Source organism: Colobus angolensis, unplaced genomic scaffold (assembly GCF_000951035.1).
Source record: "Colobus angolensis palliatus isolate OR3802 unplaced genomic scaffold, Cang.pa_1.0 Scaffold51, whole genome shotgun sequence".
Lineage (NCBI taxonomy): Eukaryota > Metazoa > Chordata > Mammalia > Primates > Cercopithecidae > Colobus > Colobus angolensis.
In genome coordinates, this window is record NW_012118599.1 from 3777564 (window position 1) to 3800715 (window position 23152).

Sequence of the window (23152 nt, forward strand, 5' to 3'; positions counted from 1 at the left end):
CTCCCAACTGCTGCTTCTCTGAAGACATAGCAGGTGAATGCTACATGTGTCTCAAGCTCTGGAGTTGTGAGCCTTGGTGGGTAGTTAAGATTGAGGAGCCACAGGTTTTCGGGGTTCATCATAACGGTTCAAAGGGGAGCATGCTTCAGAGGTAGCTTCCTGGGGTCAGCCAGAGTATGAAGCTGAATCAGGGAACATATAACACCTAGGGGGTCTGGCTGCCAAGGAGTTTCCCGCCATCCAAGAAGAGGTTGTCAGTTTGCTGCTGGTGGCTGACCTGTCTCCCTCTCCCTCCTCCCTGCCTAAGGAAAGGAATGGGGGCAGAAGAGACCCTTCCTATACCAGTAGTTCCTCTGGATCTGCCTGGGTCTTCTCTCATGCTACTACTCCTCAGTTTGTTAAATACTACACTTTAAATAGGCACTTATCTGATCATTGCTGCTTCACCTTCATGTTTTGTTTTGTTTTTATTTTCATTTTTGATACGCAGTCTCACTCTGTTGCCCAGGCTGGGGTGCAGTAGGATGATCTCAGCTCACTGCAGCCTCTGCCTCCCACTTTCAATCGATTCTCCCACCTCAGCCTCCCAAGTAGCTGGGATTACAGGTGTGCACCACCATGCCTGGCTAATTTTTGTATTTTTAGTAGAGACAGGGTTTTGTCATGTTGGCCAGGCTGGTCTCGAACTCCTGACTTCAGGTGATCTGCCCTCCCCGGCCTACCAAAGTGCTGGGATTACAGGCATGAGCCACCACACCCAGCCCTTGTTTTGTTTTTAAATCATTGTCCTCTCTGCTGTTGACCATTACACTCATAGCAAAGGCTGCCTTCCTAATTAGTGTCAGTTTCACTAACCTGGCTAAGCAGCACGTTTTCTGAGTCTGCATATGCTGGCCACACTTGCTGACTGACATGTGGCTGAGATGGAGGACTGGAGTTCAGTGACTGCCATTTCTTGGGTTTCATTACCCTATGTGTAATCTGGTAAACCTGGTTAATAAATCCAGTTAATGGGAAATGTAGCCTTCTCCTTGTTTTCTTCTTAAATTCTTTGGAAAGAATATTTTTATTATGATTTTACTTAGCAAAAATCATGAATAATACATTGTTATTCAGAGCATGTAACAAGGAGCTTCACCTTGTTTGATATGTACTGAAAATCCATGCCTCCTCTCCTGATTGCTTTATTGGAGTTAGGAACATGAATACCAGGTAACTTTTATATCATCATGGTTAGATAAATGTTTTCAACGTTTGAAAAGTTGTGATTATTTTTATATATCATTAAATTTTTTTATTTTTCAGATACGAGAGTAAAAGGATGGTTTCTTCTGGACAATTATATACCCACATTTATCTGCTCTGTCATATATTTACTAATTGTATGGCTGGGACCAAAATACATGAGGAATAAACAGCCATTCTCTTGCCGGGGGATTTTAGTGGTGTATAACCTTGGACTCACACTGCTGTCTCTGTATATGTTCTGTGAGGTAAGTCAAAGGTTGCCACGGTTTTCCTCTCACGTAAATGCACTCATAGTGCTGTCCTAAATTGTATTCCTAAATGAGGAAAGGTGGCCCCTCGGGGTATAGGGACAACTGGGCAAGCAAGTATCTTAATGCATTTTGAGTGTGTTTTAAAATTGATTTTTCAAGATGTCAGAATTGTTTGTACAAGTATGCCTTCTAGAATATCAAATTTAGAAACCTTTGTTATTGATTGTTTTGTTGTGTTTCGTATGATATTCAAAATTAAAATATTTTCAGAAATACTCTTATGCAAGCAAAATACAGATTGGAAAATGAACGAAATGTGAAGAAAAACACGTGAAAGCGTTTTATTATTAAGCATTTAATAAGTGCCTGCTTCTTGTTTGAAGGTAGGGGAGGAAGGAAGTGGGTGGTACTTGTGTTTGGTGTGTTTTGTGGCACATCACCCTCTGTGAACGGATAACTTGTCAAATCTGTTGTTTTTTAAAAGCTAAGAGGAGTGTGACTGTTGAGATCTGCATTTAGGTTTTGAATTGTCTGTGTGAGTTCAGCCCAGTTATTTCTTTTATATCACTGCAATGTTCAAAATCACATTTGATGATCTCAAAGGCAAATGTTATAGCATAAAAATGAAAGAAAAATCAGAATCAACCCTTCTCCCTATTTTGAAGGGGTAACACTATAGCCTTTAAAGCTAAAAGGGGGAGGAAAGCTGCCCTCCAGTGGTAAGCAGTTTGTGTACATTCTTCTGGGAAGGCCTACCCACTTTTCATTCTTACACCACCAACCTATTTCTAACTCTTCTGGAGAAAACATGTGTTTAGGCACTCCCTGTATAGTGTTTCGTTTTGGTTTTAGTTCTTCAAGGAGTAGTAAAGAAGAAGGTAGATAAGGGAGGAAAAGGGAAAGAGATATAAACATGAATCTTAGAGTTCAGGGGACAAAATGAATTCTCCATCAGCCTCAGGCTGTGATGGTGTCTCCCTGGCCACATGTGATGTGCAGGAGTGTGGGCATGTGCAGGCGTATTTGATTATCAGAGGTGTTGCAGCTGTGGGATATCTGTGTCTTGTTCTCCCATGTATGTTTCATACGCCAAGGTACAGATATTCTGACTAGAATGGTAGATGCTCCTAGCATTGCTTTTATGCTTGACACTCCAAGAAATGCTTACAACTCCTTTTTTTGCTTTTTTTTCTGTCCTATTCTAGAATGAAGGCAGTTTAATTGGCCTCCAAGATGGAGAGTTCAGGACTGGAGGCAGGGGAAGTGCACAGGAATGACTCCTGGCCCCAGCACTGTACACATCTCTGTGTTCAAGGGACAAAACCAAAGCAAGCTGTCAGGTTTCTCCGAGTGAACTGTTTACTTTTCCATAAGTGATAGATAATAGAGCCATGTCTTTAAGAGAACTCTAATAGAGTTTATTATTATACATAGCAATATTATAGAGAAAAATATTTCATATGATTCTTAGAGAACTTAAGCATTTGCCTTATATGTTTCTTAAGTCCTAGAAATACAGCTATAATTTCATTATATATCCTCTCTTAAACAGATGATTTCCTGCTAAAGAGAAGAAGGAGCTGTATCAATTACAGCTGTGTGCATCTGAGTGGATGTAGGAGGTTCTAAACACATTGTAATAGAAAGTTATAGATTTTCCTCTGATAGCTTGGTGAGAACAGAAGACTTTGAGCAGTGACTAAGCACTGAATACAGAAATTTAAGAAATATACAGAATAGGGAAACTACATTTTTAACTCACAGTTTAGAGTACATAGGTAATAGGCGAAGAGGCAGTGTTTCCTTAAATTAAATCAAGTTTACAAAAAGCTATCCAGATCAGATATGCCCAAGTTGAAAATAAGCCCTAGTGCTCCAAGTTGATGGTATTCACATTTGATTTTTGTCCGAGTTTTCTCCTGTACATATGTAAAACCCATCAGTAATTCCGTTACTATGTGTCGTTTTTCAAGCTTTGAATATCATTTTAGCTACACGTTTTTCTGTTTGTTTTGAGACTGAGTTTCACTCTTGTCGCACAGGCTGGAGTGCAGTGGTGCCATCTCGGCTCACTGCAACCTCCACTTCCCGGATTCAAGCGATTCTGTTGCCTCAGCCTCCCTAGTAGTTGGAACTACAGGCATGCGCCACCACTTCTGTCTAATTTTTTGTATTTTTAGTAGAGATGGGGTTTCACCACATTGGCCAATCTGGTCTTGAACTCCTGACCTCAGGTGATCCACCCCCCTCAGCCTCCCAAAGTGCAGGGATTACAGGCATGAGTCACCATGCCTGGCCATTTTTCTTTTTATACTTAGCATTTCTACTCCATTGAATGTTAAGACACAGAAGGGCGGTCATGGAGTTTTACAATGGAACGAACTGAGGATATCATGAAGCCCCGGGGGGCCCCTCATTTTAGAGGAATGTCCCGGGAGTTAGAGCCAGTCTTCTGTGGTCACACGCCTGTAATGGTCCTTATTGTAGTTTTTATTTACCTTCCTGCTTATCTGCATATTCGGGGCTTGGAAGAATTTTTTAAATAAGCAGTCTTTTGTATTTTTGTTTATTCTGTGGCATAATTTCACAGCTGCTTTAGCAAGTTCTACATTAATACAAATAAAATTAACTGTCACTTAAAGGAGACAGGAAGAAGCAGGGGTTTTTTTGTTTGCTTGAGACAGGGTCTCACTGTTGCCCAGGCTGGAGTGCATTGGTGCTCACTGCATCTCACCTCCTGGGCTCAAGTGATCTCCCACCTCAGCCTCCCAAGTGGTTGGGACTACAGGAGCATGCCACCACGTCTAGCTAATTTTTGTATTTTTCATAAAGACAAGGTTTTGTCATGTTGTCCAGGCTGGTCTTGAACTCCTAGGCTCAAGCAATCCACCCACCTCTGCCTCCCAAAGTGCTGGGATTACAGACTTGAGCCACTACATCTGGCCAATAGGAAGAAGTCTTGAAAGAAGGGAGATGATCAGAAGGACATGAAAGGGGGTCACTGAAACTTTAAATTCACTGGAAGGAAAATAACTAAATCACAGTTTTAAAACTGTGAAACTGAGTTTAAACTGTAGAAGGAATATAGACTTGCTCATAGTTTGTGCACTTGATAGAAACAAAAGGAGAGAAGAGGTATTACTTCTCATTATCTCATTAACTTTAGTGTTTATTTCCAGGAAAAGGTCATAGATCCCTGATTTGGAGCATATTTGAATTAGTGGTATATTTTAATTTGAAAGTATTGGACTTTATAGCAATCCTTTTTGCTTTTGCTTAATAGGGGTTGTCTAATATCACTATCCATGGTGAAGGCTGGGAAATGAAATTCCATGTTATAGAAGAGAAACAACTTAGTTTGCATTAGTTACTCAGCTTTGTAAAACGATGCCCTTACAGCAAACATAAAAATCTTGTGTGCCTTTCAGCCGCCCGAGATTCAGGGCATTTGTCCTCTGAAGAGAGGCCTGATTTTTCACACTATCCATGTGTCTTTTCTCTTGTCTCCAGTCCCAAAATTGAGAACCTCTACATACATGGTGCCAAACGGTGGCTTTCCCTCACTTTGCCTTATCTACCTGGCTGGATCAGGTTTCCCCTGACCCACCCAGTGAGCTATCAAAGCCACTTTTAACTCCTTTGTTAGAGTGTTACAGGTGGTTTCCCTTTTAGGCAGCTGCTGTGTCCTCGTGTGAAGCCATTTAATGTGTCTACTCTTCTCCTGCTGTGCCTCTGACCTCTTAGACCCTAAGCAGAGAGGATCTAATTGTGTTTGTTACAGTCCAAAAGGGAGCACCCCCGTCAGTCTGCCTGTGCCTCATGCACTGATCCTTGGATTCAGCAGCAGCTGCCAGGAAACAGGGTCAGTGTTGTGCAGTGCACATGGCTTTGAATCCCCCAGGAACACTGTGTTGAAAGGGCGGCTGGCTCCTTTCCTCAGAAGGAGGCACTCTGGCCTTCCTTAGCCGATCTATTATGCTCAGCTCTGCTCAAACCCCAGCAACACCAGGCTCTTTCATTCTTCTGGGCTCTACCCCTTAAAACTCCCTCTCCTGCCTGTCAGTCTCCTTCTCACTTTTGAGGACTGTGTGCAAGGATCCAATTCCTCTGTGAAGTCATGGGCTTACTAAGGGACAGGATTCAACTCTAGAGAGTGATCCCACCCCCCCCCACCACCACCACTTTGGCTATCCCATTGTTCCCAGGGACTATGATGCATTCCTTTCAAAGTACTCTCATGATGTGTCCCTTAGCATCTCATCCTTGCCCCACCGACACTCACTGGCTTAGGCTAGAATGAAAAGGTGTTTTCCCCATCTTTTTCATTCCATTGTTACTATAGCTGATTACTCCACCAAATGTATCCTCAGTATTAGAATATACACACACACAAAAAGCAAATGTCAACCACATTTTCAAGTTATTTAGCAGTCAAAGATAAATCATGAGTTACACACAAGTTTGTTTTTTGAGTATCTATGTATGTTTCCTCCCTTGCAGTTAGAACTGTATGTTGTGAATAGTGTGAGAGAATATGCTTTAAAATATTTAGAACATTTAAAATGTAATTTTGAAAAAAAAAATTTTGTGATTTTGAAAAACAAATAGCTGGATGGATGCATCTGGCTTGGCATAAATCCAGACATCTTTCTTCCCCTTTTCAATTTTTCTTTTAAATCGTGATTTTGGAACTATTTGAAAATATTTAAAATAAAATTATATAGATGATATCTGTGCACCTAACAAATGCTTGATTTTTTTTTGTTTAAATAAGAAAACATTACAAAAATGCATCTAAAGTACAGTCCCTTTCCAGACCTCTTCAGAAGGTTGTACAGTTTTTCTCAGATATTTTTTTACTACATATATATGTATACATGAGAATACATAGTACGTTCTAAGATAGTTTTTAAAAACCATACGTGAATGGTATACTAATTAAACTTTCTCAAATAGATTTTTTCCAGCCAGTATATTTTGACAAATTCATCTTGAGTCATATAGATGTAATTCATTAATTATAATTATGCTAATTATAGTTAATTAGAAATTAATTCATTTTAACTGCTTTGTATTATTTCAGTGTTGGAATTTATTACACCATTTTGCAAGTGTTTCTTTGGATGGATATGTAGGTTGTTAGATTGTTTTTTGTTGTTGTTTTTTGAGACAGAATCTGGCCTTGTTACCCAGGCTAGAGTACAGTGGCACAATCATACCTCACCCACTGCAGCCTAGAACTCCTGGCCTTAAGCCATCCTCCCACCTCAGCCTCCTGACTAGCTGGGACTACAGGCATGTGCCACTACGCCCGGCTGATTTTTTTATTTTTGGTAGAAACATTGTCTCACAATGTTGCCTGGGCTGATCTCAAACTCCTGGAGTCAAAGTGATCCTCCCACTTCAGCCTCCCAAAGTGCTGGGATTACAGGTGTGAGCCACGGTGCCCAGCTATGTAGGTTTATGCAGGTTATTCAATTAGCAGCGTGCGAAGAATCTTCTAAGACATATCTCCTTATGCAAATATGGTATTTTGACCAGATAAGTGCATAGGGGTTTAGTGACTGAATCTGACAGTCTCTTGTCTTTTAATGGGAAAATTTAATTCATTTTCATTTAGCATGTTAATAGTTATTTTATACCTCAGATATTGTAGGTTTAGTTGCAGATCACTGCAATAAAATGAGTACTGTAATAAAGTAAGTCACACTATTTTTTTTTGCTTTCCCAGTGCATATAAAAGTTATGTTTACATTATATTATAGTCTATTAAATGTGCTATCGCATTACATATAAAAAAAAAGTAGACATACCTAAATTTTAAAATGCTGGCCAGGCACAGTGGTATACACCTGTAATCCCAGCACTTTGGGAGGCTGAGGCAAGAGAATTGCTTGAGGCCAGGAGTGTGAGACCAGCCTGGGCAACATAGCAAGATCCTATCTCTACAAAAAATTTTAAAACTAGCCAGGCATGGCTTGAGCTTGTCGTCCTAGCTACTTGGGAGGCCGAGGTGGGAGGATGGCTTGTGCCCAGGAGGTCAAGGTTACAGTGAGCTATGACCACACCACCGCACTCCAGCCTGGGTGACAGAGTGAGACCCTATTCATAAGAAAATAAAGATAAATTAAAAATAAAAATGCTGCCAGGCTCAGTGGTGTGTGCTACAGTTTAGTGTAGCCATGTTCATCAGTGATCTTAGTTAAATCTTCCAGATAACTGGCAGCAGCTTCTATAGCAGCACTTGCTGCTACACCTTGCCCTTTTGTGTTATGGAGATGACTTCTTCCTTTAAACCTTATGAGCCATCCTCTGCTAGTTTCCAGCTTTTCTTCTGCAGCTTCGTCACCTCTCCCAGCCTTCATGGAATTGAAGTGAGTTTGCGGCTTGCTCTGGATTAGATTTTGGCTTAAGGGAATGTTATGGCTGGTTTGATCTTCTACCTAGACTATTCAAACTTTCAGCAATAAGGCTATTAATGCTTTCTCATCATTTTTGTGTTCATATGAGTAGCACTTTTAATTTCCTTCAATAACTTTTCCTTTGCATTCACAACGTGGCTAACCTGGTAGAAGAGGCCCAGCTTTCATCCTGTCTCAGCTTTCCACCTGCCTTCCTCACTAAGCTTAATCATTTCTAGCTTTTGATGTAAAGTGAGAGACATGCTACTCTTCCTTTCACTTCAGCACTTAGAGGCCATTGTAGGATTATTAACCTAATTTCAACATTGTATCTCAGGGAATAAGGAGGCCAGAGAAGAAGATGGTTGGCTGGAACAGCAAGTCTGTGGAACAGCTAAAATACACACAATATTTATTGAGTTTGCTGTCTTATATAGGTGCGGTTCATGGCACCTCAAAACAATTACAATGGTAACATCAAAGTTCAGTAACCACACACAGATCACTACAACAGATATAATAATAGTGAAAAAATTTGAAATATTTTGAGAAATATTTTATAATTGTGAGAATTACAAAAATGTGACACAGTAACATATAGTGAACACATGCTGTTGGAAAAATGGTACCAGTAGAGTTGCTCAGTGCAGAGTTGCCACAAACCTCAGTTCAGAAAACCTGTAATATATACAAAGTGCAGTAAAGCAAAGGTGAGGTATGCCTTTACTTTCTGTCACCTTTTTTGTGTGTATGTTTTTTCTTTGGCCTTCTTTTCTCCTTTACTGCTTTGTAGAATTTTTATAATCATCATTTTTTATTTTACTTATTCAAAAGTTATTCATTCTCTTATTTGAGTGGTTACCCATAGATGTTTACCATGCATTTTTAACTTACGAAAGTTTCAGTTGAGTCAGTGTTTCTGTTCTCCTAAACAATACCAGGGACCTTAGAGGATTCTAGCTCTGACCCCTCATCTTTCTTGTTACTATTGTCAGGAGTTATTTCTACCTCTTTTTTTCTTTTTTTTTTTTTTTAAAAAAAAAAAAAAAAAAAAAAAGATGGTCTTGCTCTGTGGCCCAGGCTGGAGTGCGTTGACATGATCAGAGCTCATTGTAACCTCAAACTCCTGGGCACAAGTGATCCTCCTGCCTCAGCCTCCCAGGCAGCTGGGACTACAGGAGCATGCCACTGTGCCCAGCTAATATTTTTATTTTTTGTGGAGGTGGAGTCTCACTTTGTTGCCCAAGCTGGTCTCAAATTCCTGGGCTCTGGCAGTCCTCCCACCCTGGCCTCCCAAAGCACTAGGATTACAGGTGTGAGCCACCGCATCTGGCCTCACTTTTTTTTTTTTTAAGGTCCTAAATAATCACCATTATTGCCATCAGTGTTTACTGATTTTCTTTGCTCTGTGAAATTTTTCCCTTTTGATTCAATTTTTTCCTAAGTAGTTCTTTCTATGAAGGGCAATATCTTAGTCTGAGTGTGATGTTATTTGCCTTTACACTTGAATAATATTTTATTAAGGCATAGAATTCTAGACTAATAGTTATTTTTCCTTAGCACTTTGAAGATTTATTGCAGAGAAGTCTGCTGTCGTCCAACTTTTGCTCATTTGTAGGGTAATCTTTTTTCTTTCTAGGTTCTTTGAAAATTTTGCATTCTTCCATTCACTCCTACTTCCTTCACTTGTTTCTAATCTACTATTTCATCCATCTATTGTGTTTTTAGTTTAAATGGCTGTGTATCTTTTACTTCTGAAAGTTCACTGCCTGCTCTTTTTTTATTCCATAACATGGAAGTATTGTCCCCCCCCCAATGATATAGATTAGATGACAATGATCTCCAGATTTAACCATTTGCTGTGTTGCCTTTTTAAGTATGCTGTTAAAAGTTTGCTTACAGATATATCTGTGAGGTTATGCCTCTGGAATAATTATTGTCTGTGTTAAATTTCTTTACCTCCTAAAACAGAAATAAAGGTTTGCCTAGTGTTCTGTGTAAGCATCCCAAACTAGTATTGTTGGTGTCATCTCAGGTAAACATGCCTTTTCCACATAAAAGAAAGATTTTGGAAGGAGTTGAATTTAAGCTGACTTCTCTTTTCTAAAGAATAATTTGTTGTGGGGACCTCATGTTATAGGTAAGATTTGATCATGTTGGAGTTTTTGCTGTGTTTTATACCACATTTCTACCTGTGTTTATAGTGAGAGAGTTGGTTCTGCTGTTGTTCAGTTTGCCACGCTGCTGGATCCAGGAGTCAGTTTTTTTTCCTTTGAATTTCTTTTGAAAATGTGTGATGCTTCTTTATTGAAAAGATGAAAGAAGTTGAGCATTTGGTGACTGGATGCTTTGTTTGTGCTTTCTAACCTCTGTAATTGTGGGCCATGAAAGCATCTCCCTGGGCTCTGGCTTTGAAGGCCATCTGATGGAACCACAGAGCAGTTGCTTTGGAAACATAATATTCTAAACTGTCTGGTTGTTTTTCTTTCCCTTCAGGCTTTCCTAAAATAGATATTTTATTGTGGGAAAATAGGACTTGGAAAAACACTTAAGCAACCTGACAATTGATTATTGAATTTTATTTGAAAAATCACTTTGTTTACCAAAATACTTTGAAAAGGCTGTTTGCTGTTCTTTTTCCCATTTAGCAGAGGTATACAGCAGTTGAAACATCTGGTGAGATTAGTACTTACAAGAAATGCCTGATCATTGCCTAAAATACTTTTCACTCTTAGTTTCCTTACAACTAAAATTCCTTGCTGAGAAAGAAACTTCTCTCAGGGCCTGAAAGGAAACAGTTAGTTGTCCCTTGTGTATCTGACACTCCCTTGAGAGAATGCCTCACAGCAGGGAGAATGGAGAGAAGGATGCAGCCCAGACGCCCTTCATTCCTCACCCACACCCAGGGCAGGGAAGGGAATGCTTTCTACAGAGAGGAAGCCTTCCAGCTTGTCCAGAGCCAGGCCTCACTCCTCTAAACTTGCCCCTGCAACCCTTGGAGAGCTTGGCTCTGCAGTTGGTGTAGCTAGGAGCACATCACTCTACAGATCCTCAGCTAAAGTGCACTTAACTCTACAAAGCAGGAGTCAGTGGTAGGCTGGAGACCTTCCTTTAAATGACACAAATTATGCTTTGGCTGGGACATCCAGCACCACCTTAGCCCTAGTTGGAAGCAAAAATACTTAACATTTGCCTAAGGTCATAGGAAAGACAGATAGTGCCTACCTTATGCCAGGTATTGGGCTAACTCATCTAATGCTCATTACACTCTTACCATCCGCTTTCCACAGAGGGAAAAAGTTCTGGGAGGCCTGAACAGGGAGAACTGCTAGCGTAAGAGGGCAGGGCTTGATGATTCAGGGAAAATGCCAGACACACCTGTTGCAGCTTGGACTAAGGACAGGCTGTTTCTTTGTGCTTTGTTTTAAAGAATTCTCAAGTGTACAGAACCTGTCCTTTTGACTTAGCCAAGAGTATTACATTCAGCTGTAACCCAGGGGTGTTCCTGTTCACAAGGAGAAGGAAAAAAAAACACCTGTGGAAGTCGTGGGTGTGAAATTATCTTAATGGTCATCCTTATGCTCTGGACATGAAAGATTTGAAATTTAAAAACCACATGCTTTGACCTGGCACTCCCTAATAGCACTGCCAAAATTGGCCAACTAAACCCTAGACGAAGTAGGTGCTTTCAGTTTCGAGTAGTTCATGGTTAATTTTAAACCAGACATCTGTGGAAGAAAAAGATGCAGCTAAAGGTCTGCTTTTCCACAGAATTCTTCATGGACAGAGTATCCCTACCTGTTCTTACTAAGAATTCAAAAACAGATGAAGGACAAAGATGCTTGGAACTGCTGTTTGAGGTGCATTTGGACTGAGAGTCAGGATTCCTTTGTGCTAATAATCCCAGTGGTACCAAGACCTGGGCCATCCTTATCACTTCTCATTCTCTATTTTCTCATTAAAAATATGAACTTGTACCAGACCTAAAAAATACGCACTTGAGGACTCATGCAGAAACAAAGCTATGAAAAGGGTCAGCCCTACGTATTCTCAGAGATTTTGCTTAGAAAAGCACCTTAGGTCCTGTGACGTAGTTGAACTTGAGTATGGATAGTCTATTTTCCATTACTTTTTATTCCATTTCTGCTTAGGAGGTAGTAAACATACAGCTTCATCAATCTCTTATCACCAAAAGCAGCCAGCCTTCTTTGGAAAGGGATTATCTTGTTGCTCTGACATCTTGGGATGCTGATGTTAATGGCTGATAAGGGCCACCCAAGATGATATTTTCCTACTCTTTCTTTAAGTGTTTCAAGTGACCTAGTTTACTGAGATGTTTCAGTAGCATTCCAGAAGGTGCCATGGAAATGGTTATTATGCTAAAGGTTACAAGTTGTTCATGGTTAAATGTGTTATTAGATGGGAAAAGTCAACTCACCATTAAAAATGATTCACTCCTAGCTGGGTGTGGGGGCTCACACCTGGAATCCCAGCACTTTGGGCGGCCAAGGCAAGCAGATCACTGGAGCTCAGGAGTTTGAGACCAGCCTGCGCAACATGGTGAAACCCCATCTCTACAAAAAAATACAAAAATTAGCTGAGCATGACAGTGTGCCCCTGTAGTCTCAGCTACTTGGGAGGCTGAAGTGGGAGGATGGCTTGAGCCCAGAAAGTGGAGGTTGCAGTGAGCTGAGATTGTGCCACTGCACACCAGCCTGAGCAACACAGCCAGACCCTGTCTCAAAGAAAAAAGATTCACTCCATGAATTATGTCGACATTCACCTAAATTCTTTTCTTTCATTGAAAAGGTGCGTGAAACCATTAGGGTTATTGACTTTTATCTCATACGGAGAAAAGAAAGCTTGTAGCTAGGTTTTAATTATAGCTCTGCACATCCTTGTACGCATCCTCTTGGCCTAATTAAAGTTTGCTTTACTCTAAGGAAGGAGGAAGCATATAAAGCTTTGCAGTGGTACTGTTTGTATCTCAGTATCTTTTTCTCTTTTTCCTTGGAAAAAGCCATGCAAATAATGCCCCTGGGTGGTTCTTGGCCTGCTTTTTCATTGTAGTATAGTTCTGCCCTCTTTGGATCTGATTCTCAGACACCTGCCCTTATATTCAGCACTTCACCTTCTCCAACCTACAGGGTCCTCTCACCCTGTGGTGTCTACTTACATGCAGCTTGAAGAATTTCCAGGAAATTGACCGAAACAGCTCTTTGGAAGGAAGCCAGGCCTAAGCCCCGAAGGGAAAGGTGGCTAATGTGACTTTGACTAGAGGATTGTCTCCGGTAATGTGCTTCTGGTGGGGCTAGAGGGGTCAGTCCTTTGCTTTGAGCACCTCTGGAGTCCACTACCCATGGACACATTGCTATCCTCTGAGGGGGATGGAGGGAGCAGAGCCCTCTACTACTAGCCCATTTTATGGAGGTTTGATGAGGGTCTTAGGTGAATAAGCTTCAACTCAGGTCCTTGGTCTTGGTTTGTTAAATTATTCTATCCTTTCTGAAGCCAGGGAGATTTGAGAATTTCCACGTCCCCATTGTGAAATTGATGATGAAGAGTTTTCATCCTGTGAACAGGGTTCAGATGAATATCATCACAAAACCAAGCCTCATTTAAAATACTATGAAGCTCTCTTTTGCTGCACATGAAACATTAAGCCTAGATTTAGGGGAAAGAAATGGCAGTCTTGAACTCTTTATCATTCGTTTAACAAATATTTGTTTGACATCTCTGGTGCATTAATCCCTGTGCTGGAATATGTTGACGCAGATGCAGGAGCCGCAGTCACCACCCTTCGAAATCTTACAGAAGAGCACACAACAGGCCCGTTAACAAAGGGAGCATGTGAGCAAACAGCTATAGGTCACGGCAAGGTGAGGGTAGAGGAAGGAGAATAGACTTCAGGCTTTAGTGCTCAAGGGAGTAATCATGAAGAAAATAGAACTTTAACTGAACTTTGAAGGATAGATAGGATTTTGAGAGCTGGAGATGGGGTACATGGGTGCAGAGGATATTATAGTTGAAAAGAATAAAACAGTGAGCACTGCCAACACTTATGTTTAATCCTATGTGCCACATTGGGTGAGACAGGCATTATGTACTTCAGGGTGGGAGACTTATGTTTATCCCATTTGAGGACTGAGGAAACTGAAGTTTAAAATGTTGGAATAGCTTACCCAAGGTCACCTAGCAAAACGTAAGAAAGCTAGGGTTTAATGGGCTAATGCCCAAACTCATGCTCTTTCCCCTTGGCCACTGTGTAGTGGTTAAGGAAGGGCGTGTTTGGAGAATGGGAAGAGGTCCAGTTTGCATGCAGGTCGGGGAGGAGTGAAAGATAAGCTTGGGACCACGTTGTGGAAGACACCTGGACACTGCACCTAGGATTCAGGGTTTCATTCTGAAGGCAGTGATGAATCACTGGAGGGTTTTAAATACGGAAATACGGAATTCAGTGGTTTGAGGGGCACAGCGGCCCCAGTAGAAGTGGTAGGTGTGAGTAGCAGTGGAGGGAGTGTTGCATTGAAGCATGACAGAGCTCCTACAGGGAACCTCAACAGGTGAAAGAGGAATGGTGGGCCTCGGTCAAGTGGAGTGGCACTGAGTGAGCAGCTTACCTGGTTTATGCTTTAGGAGTGAAAAAAGTTCACCACCCAACACCGAGGTTTGAGTTCTTTAATTAAACTCCAAAGACAGTGGGCGTTTTATACGTGGATTCCCCTGCCCCATTTATGGGTGGGGAGAGGGCAAATGGAATTTTAGGTTAACTAGTTTAAAGTTAACTAGTTTAAAGGCGATCCCACCTGGATCCCTTCTTAAAAAGTAAGCGTGTGTCCAAGAATCCCTTCTGCTGAGTTAACAAGACCCCTTCAACCCATACTCATCCTTGGGATTGAGGCACCTGCAGAATTACAAGAGAGGATTTGTCTTCCTCTTCTCCAGAGAGATCCTTTGATTTTCCCCACCCCTGCCAAGGTAGATATTCATGAATGCAGTCATCCACACCTCCACGCTTGCGCACACACCAGCCATCCTATTTTAAAACAGACAAAAGCAAAACCAACCCAGGATGTCTCAGGACACTATAAACCAAAATAGTCGCTGGATGAAACAGTGATGGTAGGTTCCCGATTTAAGATTCATAAAATGATAACATTTCCAAAAATAGCTCTGATGAAGACAGTCATATGTTAGTAGGTTTTTAATTTTGCCAAGAAAGGCTGCTGTTTTAAAAAAGTATCTTTTACATTGCACGAATTTATCTTCATGAAAACTTTACTGCATTGTCCTTATTTTTCTCATTCGCGGTTGTCCCGTGAACATTTCATCAAGAAGCACCAGTTCCCTTTCTGTACCTTCAAGCCACAGGAGGTAGTTCCTTGGTTCCCTCCTGGGGTAGAAAGAAGGGCAGAGAAAAGAGCTCTGTACTAAGCTGGCCCTTCCTTCCCCACCCCAGGTCTCAAGAGTGCATGCCAGCTTCCTCCTCCGACCTCCACCCCACTTTGGATTCAGGCTTTGTGTCTTGCTTCTTAGGACTTCTGATCAGCCTGCATGGATCCTGCTTGACTGACCATGACTTTAGAGAGTGGTATAAGACCAAAAAGTTAATACGCCTTCTAATGAATTACCATGTGGATACTGTTCTTTCAAAGATAGTATAGAATAGTTTGTTGTGTGGTCTGATTTTAAAGTCTGTTAACATGAAGCTACAGAAAATTGGAATAAACCCCTTTAGAGATAATTTAGTCCAACTTCATCCTTTTACAGTAAAAACAACAAGAGCCCACAGGAATTAGCTGGCTTGTCCCAGGTACTGCGCCTGGCACTCAAGCCTTCCTCCTAATCCATGGCTCTTCATCATGAACTGGTGCTTCCCCCATGCTAAATCCTTGTGCTCTTGTTTGGCCATGAAAAGCCTGTTAAGTCTCGGTGCTTTTTTATGTGTAGAAGGTGACAAAGCAGAAGGAAAATGGCAAGAAAAAGATAACCAAAGAAAAATCAGATAGAAGGCAGGATATGCAGTGTGAGTATAGGAGTGCACCCATTTTTGGCATTTATTTCTGAGGTCAAACCGGGTGGAAATATCACAAGGTGTCTTCAGATCCTCGTAATCACTTCTTGTTCCCTGCAGGGAATCTGTGTTGCTCACCAAGCTAAACTCTTGTGGTCAAGGACAGGGAACACAAGAATCGGGGTACAGGCTCTGCATCACAGCCATGGACCTGTGATAACTGCAGGGCTGTGATGTAGAGCCTGCACCCCGAATTCTGGGGTCCTCTCTGTCAGCACAGTGCCTACTGCGCTGCAAGTGATTCTGAGGCATGGGCACAATTTCTCAGGCTGTGAAGCCTAATTCATGGATCCAGAGGATTGTACATACAACAACAGGAAATAATGAAGATGAAGTTGGACTGAATTATCCCTGGGCCTACAGCAGTGGTTCTCAAAGTATGGTTTCCATATCAGCAGCATCAGTATCACCTGGACTCTGTTAGACATACAAATTCTAGGCCCCAGACCTATTGGAACAGAAGCACCCCCAGGGACCCATGTTTTAATAACTCACCCCTCAGGTAATTCTCATGCTGCACACTCAAGTTTGAGGAGCACTGGCTTAGGGAAAGCAGCCAGAGGCCTCTGTGGGGCAGAGCAGGGAGCCTGTGATTGGCTTGGTCTGGGCACTTGTGCTAGGACCAAGGGGGTGACGGGCTAAGCGTTCTGCAGAGAGGCAGCGTGGTAAAGGAGGGTCTCTGAGGGCAGCAGCCTGGGAGTGACTTTTAAGCCTGTCCCTTAGGAAATTGAGGCTCAAGTCATTAAAGCTTTCCTTTTGTTTACACTTCCCTACAATTGTTTTTTCTCAGAGCAAACTTGGCTCAGCACAGCCCAAGGTAAATTATCACAGATTCTGCAACTAATAAAGTTCAAACAGGACTCTACATGGCTCAGATGCTGTTGGTGACTGACTTTTTCTTCTTTTTTAGTTAGTAACAGGAGTATGGGAAGGCAAATACAACTTCTTCTGTCAGGGCACACGTACCGCAGGAGAATCAGATATGAAGGTACTGTCTCTTTTCCAGAAACTTTATTGTAAGTGTTGAGTTTTTAAAAAATAAATTGTATAAAATACAAAATGGCCCATAACCTCACTTCTCAGGCAATCCCTGTTGATATTTTTAAAAGAATAAAAAAGGCAATATATACACATGGTATTAAAATGTGAACATGAAAGGTATAAAATAAAACCTAAAGCATCCCCCTGTGTAAAAATAACTCCTGTTAACAGTTGGCAGGAAAAATCACATGCATTTGTCAGCATGTTATATTTACACAAACAGGATCATGACAGCAGTGTCTTAAATTTTTAAAATCATTCATCCAAGTACTTTTTTTCCGAGTAGTGGTGTTAAAAATAAAATCTGACTTCCACTCGTGAGGTTTATTTTAAATCACAGGCCAACAGTCGCAGCTCAGCATGGGCAGTCATCTCCTTAGAGCACCTGTTTGATATGTTTAATTAGGCAGAGACCTGACACTGCAGGTTCTGATTTCCTTCTGTGTGTCTTGTCAGGTCAGTTGCCCCATGCTAGTCCCTGAAATCAAAAGCATTTTTTCAGATGGTTTTCCTTTGCTAATGGCTGTGCAGGCTGCTTCCAGAGGGAATAGGCAGACTTCAAGGTTTTGAACCTTGAGCCTCATGTTTTTATTAGTCTCAAAGAGTGTCAGGGACCCTTTCAAAACATTTCCTGTAGTCATTTCAAACCCCTCCAGCTGTCCCAGCCCAACCATGTTCTTTGGTTAAAGGTACTTGGAGAGTGACGATAGCTCCCAACCACTGATGGACATTAAGAGCTGTTGGGGCACTCAGGCTTCTCTGAGTTGACATCAGATTTTTGGATATTAGTGAAACATTATAGAGGTGATATTCCAGAGAAGCTGTGAGGATAAGCCTATTAAATCTTTAACCCTTTCCTCTCAGATTATCCGTGTTCTCTGGTGGTACTACTTCTCCAAACTCATAGAATTTATGGACACCTTCTTCTTCATCCTGCGCAAGAACAACCACCAGATCACTGTCCTGCACGTCTACCACCATGCCTCGATGCTGAACATCTGGTGGTTTGTGATGAACTGGGTCCCCTGCGGCCACTGTAAGTGTTAGAGACGGGGACTTGGGGAACAGGTGTGAGCAGGGAGGAGAGTTGAAACTAAGGCTTTCAGAAAAGGTGCTGTTGCTGTAAATGTCTAGGTCAGGCTTTCAACTTCGTGTTCAAGTTGCTTTTAGTGATAGTTTATGTACCTGTGCAAACAAGACCCTTTTTTAGTTAAGTGAACTTTCTGTGCTGATTGGGCAAGATGAGGGAGATACCACTGGGGACATATTAAGGAATAGGTACAGTATTCTCTGTCTTAGAGGGCAACTGTCCAGGTTCTTTCTGGTCCTTCTGTAGGATGTGGAAGTGTTTGAGAGGGGCAAGTGAGGAAAATAGGATCACACTGTTGTATGAGTACAGGGAGCAAGGCTCATTTTGAAATACAGCTTTAGCTGTCTGTCATGCATTAGGAAGTCTCCACATGTTCTAACAACCCTCATATTCCCTGAAGCATGGTGATCAGGGTGTCTTCCATAACAAGCACCAAAACTTGAGATAAATTTTCTAAGGTTGTGTACTTGGTTTTTGGAAAGGTTGTAGTCCAGAGTTTCTTAAAATTTTCAGAGATTGCTACCTTGAGATTCAGCCTGGGAGTTTTACCAAATGTCTCAGTCAAAAGTCCTGTCATCCCAACACTGAAGAATTTAACTGAGAACCTACGGGTCTATTTACCATACTTTTTCTCTGGGATAGCACTGCCCTTGATTACCTGAGCCTACCAAGATTCAGAGTATCATGGAATTCCAGAGCTAGGAGAAAAAAAAAAAAACTTTCCAAATACAGATCCTTTGGGTTTGGGAGGAAACTGAGACCACGGAAAGGTGGGTAGAGCTGGGACTTTCTGCTCCCTCTTCCTGTCACTGTCACAGTTCATGATGGTGGATTAACTGACCTAACATTCTAATAGAAACAGCCCCTCCCTACATTTGAAGAATGCTTTAAATTTTCAGAGAACTTTCAGGAGGACAGATTTAATTAGCTCCACTTGGCCCATGAGAAACTGAACCAGGGAATGGGTGTGACATGTCCAAAGTCAAACAGCCAGTTCCTGTCATAGCCAGGAGTAGAAACTTCCCTAAAACCAAGCACCTCCAACTGCACAGGGAAAAGCTGTATGGCTTGGTTTGGTTGCTGACTGTTGGGGAGGAGGACAGAGTCTGGAAAAAAAACTAGTGGTCCTACTGGACATTGAAAATGATGTGATAAGATGGCTCTTTTCTCTCTGAGGAACTAGACTCTTGACTCTATTATTAATAAAAATGTATGACCTCAACACTGCAGTCCTGTGGAATAATTAGAAGTGGCTTCAGAGACCTCTCCACACCCCAGCAAATGTGTAGAAACAGCCATTTTTGAGCATGTCGCCCATCAGCTGTCTTCCACAGCCTTCAGAGAGCATATCTGAGGCAGTTGTGTATGTAAAGAAAAACAGCTGCCTCTGGGAGTTGGTGGGCATCTGCAACAAAGCCTGTCGTTGCCGGAATGGCGTCATGGCTTCTGTGTCAGATGGGCTCCTAGCAGCTACAGCTGACCCCTGGGCTCGGAGCCTCTTGGTGGCTGCCTGCCCAAGTGGAAATTGAATTCTTATTACACATCCATGCAGTGCTTGCTATTGCAGTGTTTGTCAGCCCTGTTGGAAATCATCTCTCTTTCTGATTCAAAAAGAATCTTGGATTTTTTTTTTTTTTACCACCTATTCTGTTTAAAACACTAATACATTCTCCTTCCCAAATCCCTCTGTTCCTGCAGCTTATTTTGGTGCCACACTTAATAGCTTCATCCACGTGCTCATGTACTCTTATTATGGTTTGTCGTCGGTCCCTTCCATGCGTCCATACCTCTGGTGGAAGAAGTACATCACTCAGGGGCAGCTGGTGAGTGACTTGGCCTCTTTCCCCAGGACTTGCTTCCTGGTGGATACAGACCTCTTTCTGGTTTTAGTGTTGTGTAATAGCGTCTAAGATGCCCCTTCTCCACCCTTTTTCATTTGATATAATTAAATTCCTTGAAGTGGGTAGATTAGGGAATTTTCTCATTTTGAATTGATAGTGAACTGTGACCATGGGCGTACAGCTAGTTGAATTGTAGAAAGAGGGCTAGAATCTAATTTGCCAAGTTCAAGTTCAGCTCTTCTGAGTTTTTGCACATAAGCACATATGCATGTATGTGTGTCTATATGTGTGTGTGTGTGTATGTGTGTGTGTTTTCTAATTATGGTCCAGAATCCAAAATGAAAGTTCTGTGTTTCTGGGGGTTTTAGAAGGAGCTGGAGAGTAGTATGGAGTCCAGGGTATGTGTAGCCCATTACTAGGCAGCAAGGATATTTGTCTGGCATGTATGGGTGACCCCTCAGGCCCCATGCAGAGGAGTACCTGTTGGTGAGGATAGTAGCTGTTTGCTTCAGTTAACAGCTCCCTCCCCTGGTTTACTGCCAGGGCCAGGCCACTTCACCTGATACTTCTCACCATCTTGATTAAGCCTTCTCCATTTATCAGTATATTATAGTTAACCTCTTTCTCTCCTCTTATGAATTCTTCTATGAACTAATTAATACTACTACTGCTCATGTTAAACACTGACATTTCCTATGTGTTGTGAGCACATGTTGGGCACTCATACTAAGTACATGATTTTACATAGATTGTTCTAGTAGCCTGATTTCATATTTTTGTCCCCAGGCCAGGCACAGTGGCTCACATATGTAATCACAGCATTTTTGGGAGGTCAAGGCAGGAGGATCACTTGAGGCCAGGAGTTTAAGACCAGCCTGGGGAACATAGTGAAACCCTGTCTCTACCAAAAAAAAAAAAAAAAACATATTATTGTCCCTATTTTATAGATGACACTGAGACAATAAGCCAAAGCTAGCTGACTGAGGGGTGTGGACATTAAATCTTTTGCCCTTTCCTTGCCTTATTAACACATTTTTCTAAACAGACCAAGCTGATTCAGACCCCTTCAGGTCGATTAGGACTTTTCAATCTTAAAAATAATAACAATCTGAAGAAAAAAGTCTTGAGAAAATCTTCTGAGAGACTAAAGTGTTTGATATTTCATTTTCACCTCCCTGTCAACTGCTATGTTTTCTCACCCATCTGTGAAAAAGGAAAATTGTTGATTAACCTCCTTGTTATACTTGAGGAGAAACGATGCAGAAATTGATTTATACCACAGTTTTGGGTCTGGCGGAAGCAGAATTTAAAAGAAAAGACTGGCAAAGTTGGTCTCCCATTAGGCTCTGTACTTTGAGGTGGAAGATTAAACCTACCCAGGTTGTCAGGATTTATTTTAAGCACCACTCCTAGTTATTCCTCAGTCTGCAGTACTAACCTTAAAAAGAGAAGGCAAACAGCCAGGCCCAGTGGGTCATGGCTTGGAGTCCCAGTTACTCAGGAGGCTGAGATAGAAGGATCTCTTGAACCTAGGAGTTTGAGACCACCCTGGGCAACATAGAAAGACCCTGTCTCAAAAATTAAAAACAAAAACCTCTACATAGAAACATTGGAGCTGCCAGAAATACAGTGTGCAGAGCCTAGCCCTTTTTTGGTTTGAGACGGAGTCTCGCTCTGTCACCAAGCTGGAGTGCAGTGGCGCGATCTTGGTTCACTGCAACCTCTGCCTCCTGGGTTCAAGCGACTCTCCTATCTCAGCCTCCCAAGTAGCTGGGACTACAGGCACGTGCCACCATGCCCGGCTAATTTTTGTATTTTTAGTAGAGACAGGGTTTCACCATTTTGGCCAGGATGGTGTTGATCTCTTGACCTCGTGATCCACCAGCCTTGGCCTCCCAAAGTGCTGGGATAACAGGTGTGAGCCACCATGCCCAGCCTGAGTCTAATCCTTTTTAAAACATCTTTCCACCATTTGTCTAACCAGTTCACATGCGTTTCAAGGTTTATTCATCAAAATTAATCAATGCACTTACTGTTGTTTGCCAGTAAAGGTTTAAATCTACTCATCAGCCTTCACTAAACTAGAAGGGTCCGTGGATAAGGAGTTGGAAGAATGTCGAGCCAGGTGGCACATCCTGCAGTGATGTTGTCAGTGCCCTTTCAACATACACGCTCACTCTTCCTTCTCAAAAAACAAAAAAAAAGTCTTGCATCTCTCTATAGTGTGTCCTTGAATTTTGGAGAAGGTAGTTTAAATAGCTTGGAGGGCAGAGGAAGAATATGTATAAGACAAACACACCTAGAGTTTAGGATAAGTGTTGTATATGTGTTGTGTTCATGAAGTGACTGCTGTACCTGCAGAAAGGGTAATAAGTGGTAATTCAGAAATTTAGGTGATGCTGGGTAAAAAGTCTGCCTGGTGTGGGGCCTCGTCCATGCACTGTCCCTGCTCAGCTGCATCCCCTCTGTTCCCCTAGCTTCAGTTTGTGCTGACAATCATCCAGACCAGCTGCGGGGTCATCTGGCCGTGCACATTCCCTCTTGGTTGGTTGTATTTCCAGATTGGATACATGATTTCCCTGATTGCTCTCTTCACAAATTTCTACATTCAGGTAAATCTCACTCTTCTCTGGGACTTGGTATCTGGGGCCTTTACCAACAAAGGCCCTCATCTGTTAACTTAATGGGCATGTGGAGCCTTTTTTGGGTGACAGGCTCTGGCCTCTAATGGAGTCACTATGACAAGAGCAGCCCCTGCCTCTGGGGGGCTCACAGCTCACTGGAAGACACTCTAGAACCCTGTTCTAGAGCCTGGGTGAGGGAGTCTTGGGATTCCCCTGGGAAATGGAAAACTGTGCAGCAGGACCCTGTGTTGCTTCCCTCTGACCTGCAGCAGAGAGACATGAGAGGTGATTTCAATCAGAAATCTCTCAGTTCACTACCTTGAACGTCATGGCCAATAAAATTTCAGAAGAGATTTTTATCACAGTCCTCAGATACGGAGATCTGCTTTTTTTGTCCCGGCTTTCTTACACATTTAGTCCTCAGGTGTGAGGATTCGGTTCATTCCTAAGCATATGATGTGGTGACGTAGGTCTTTCCTCACAGAAAGGTCCATTTAGGGCAGATCGTCTCCAGTGGTGCCTGACCACATTGCAGCCACTGCTCATTCTCCTGCCATGTGTCACCCCCCACATGACATCTGT

The 23152-nt window shown here is 42.0% G+C and overlaps 1 protein-coding gene across 5 annotated transcripts in view; it reads left to right on the forward strand.

The window, feature by feature from the left end:
* Positions 1-23152, forward strand: part of ELOVL5 (ELOVL fatty acid elongase 5) — an 86091-nt gene that overhangs the window by 54450 nt on the left and 8489 nt on the right. For 2 of the 5 annotated variants that reach the window (XM_011960207.1, XM_011960206.1), the window contains exons 3-8: positions 1306-1493; positions 5281-5361; positions 16885-16962; positions 17880-18051; positions 19804-19928; positions 22424-22558. In XM_011960207.1, coding sequence (XP_011815597.1) covers positions 1306-1493; positions 5281-5361; positions 16885-16962; positions 17880-18051; positions 19804-19928; positions 22424-22558 — 779 coding nt within the window. The remainder of the gene's footprint in view (positions 1-1305; positions 1494-5280; positions 5362-16884; positions 16963-17879; positions 18052-19803; positions 19929-22423; positions 22559-23152) is intronic. The other 3 variants (XM_011960210.1, XM_011960211.1, XM_011960212.1) reach the window with 2 other exon arrangements.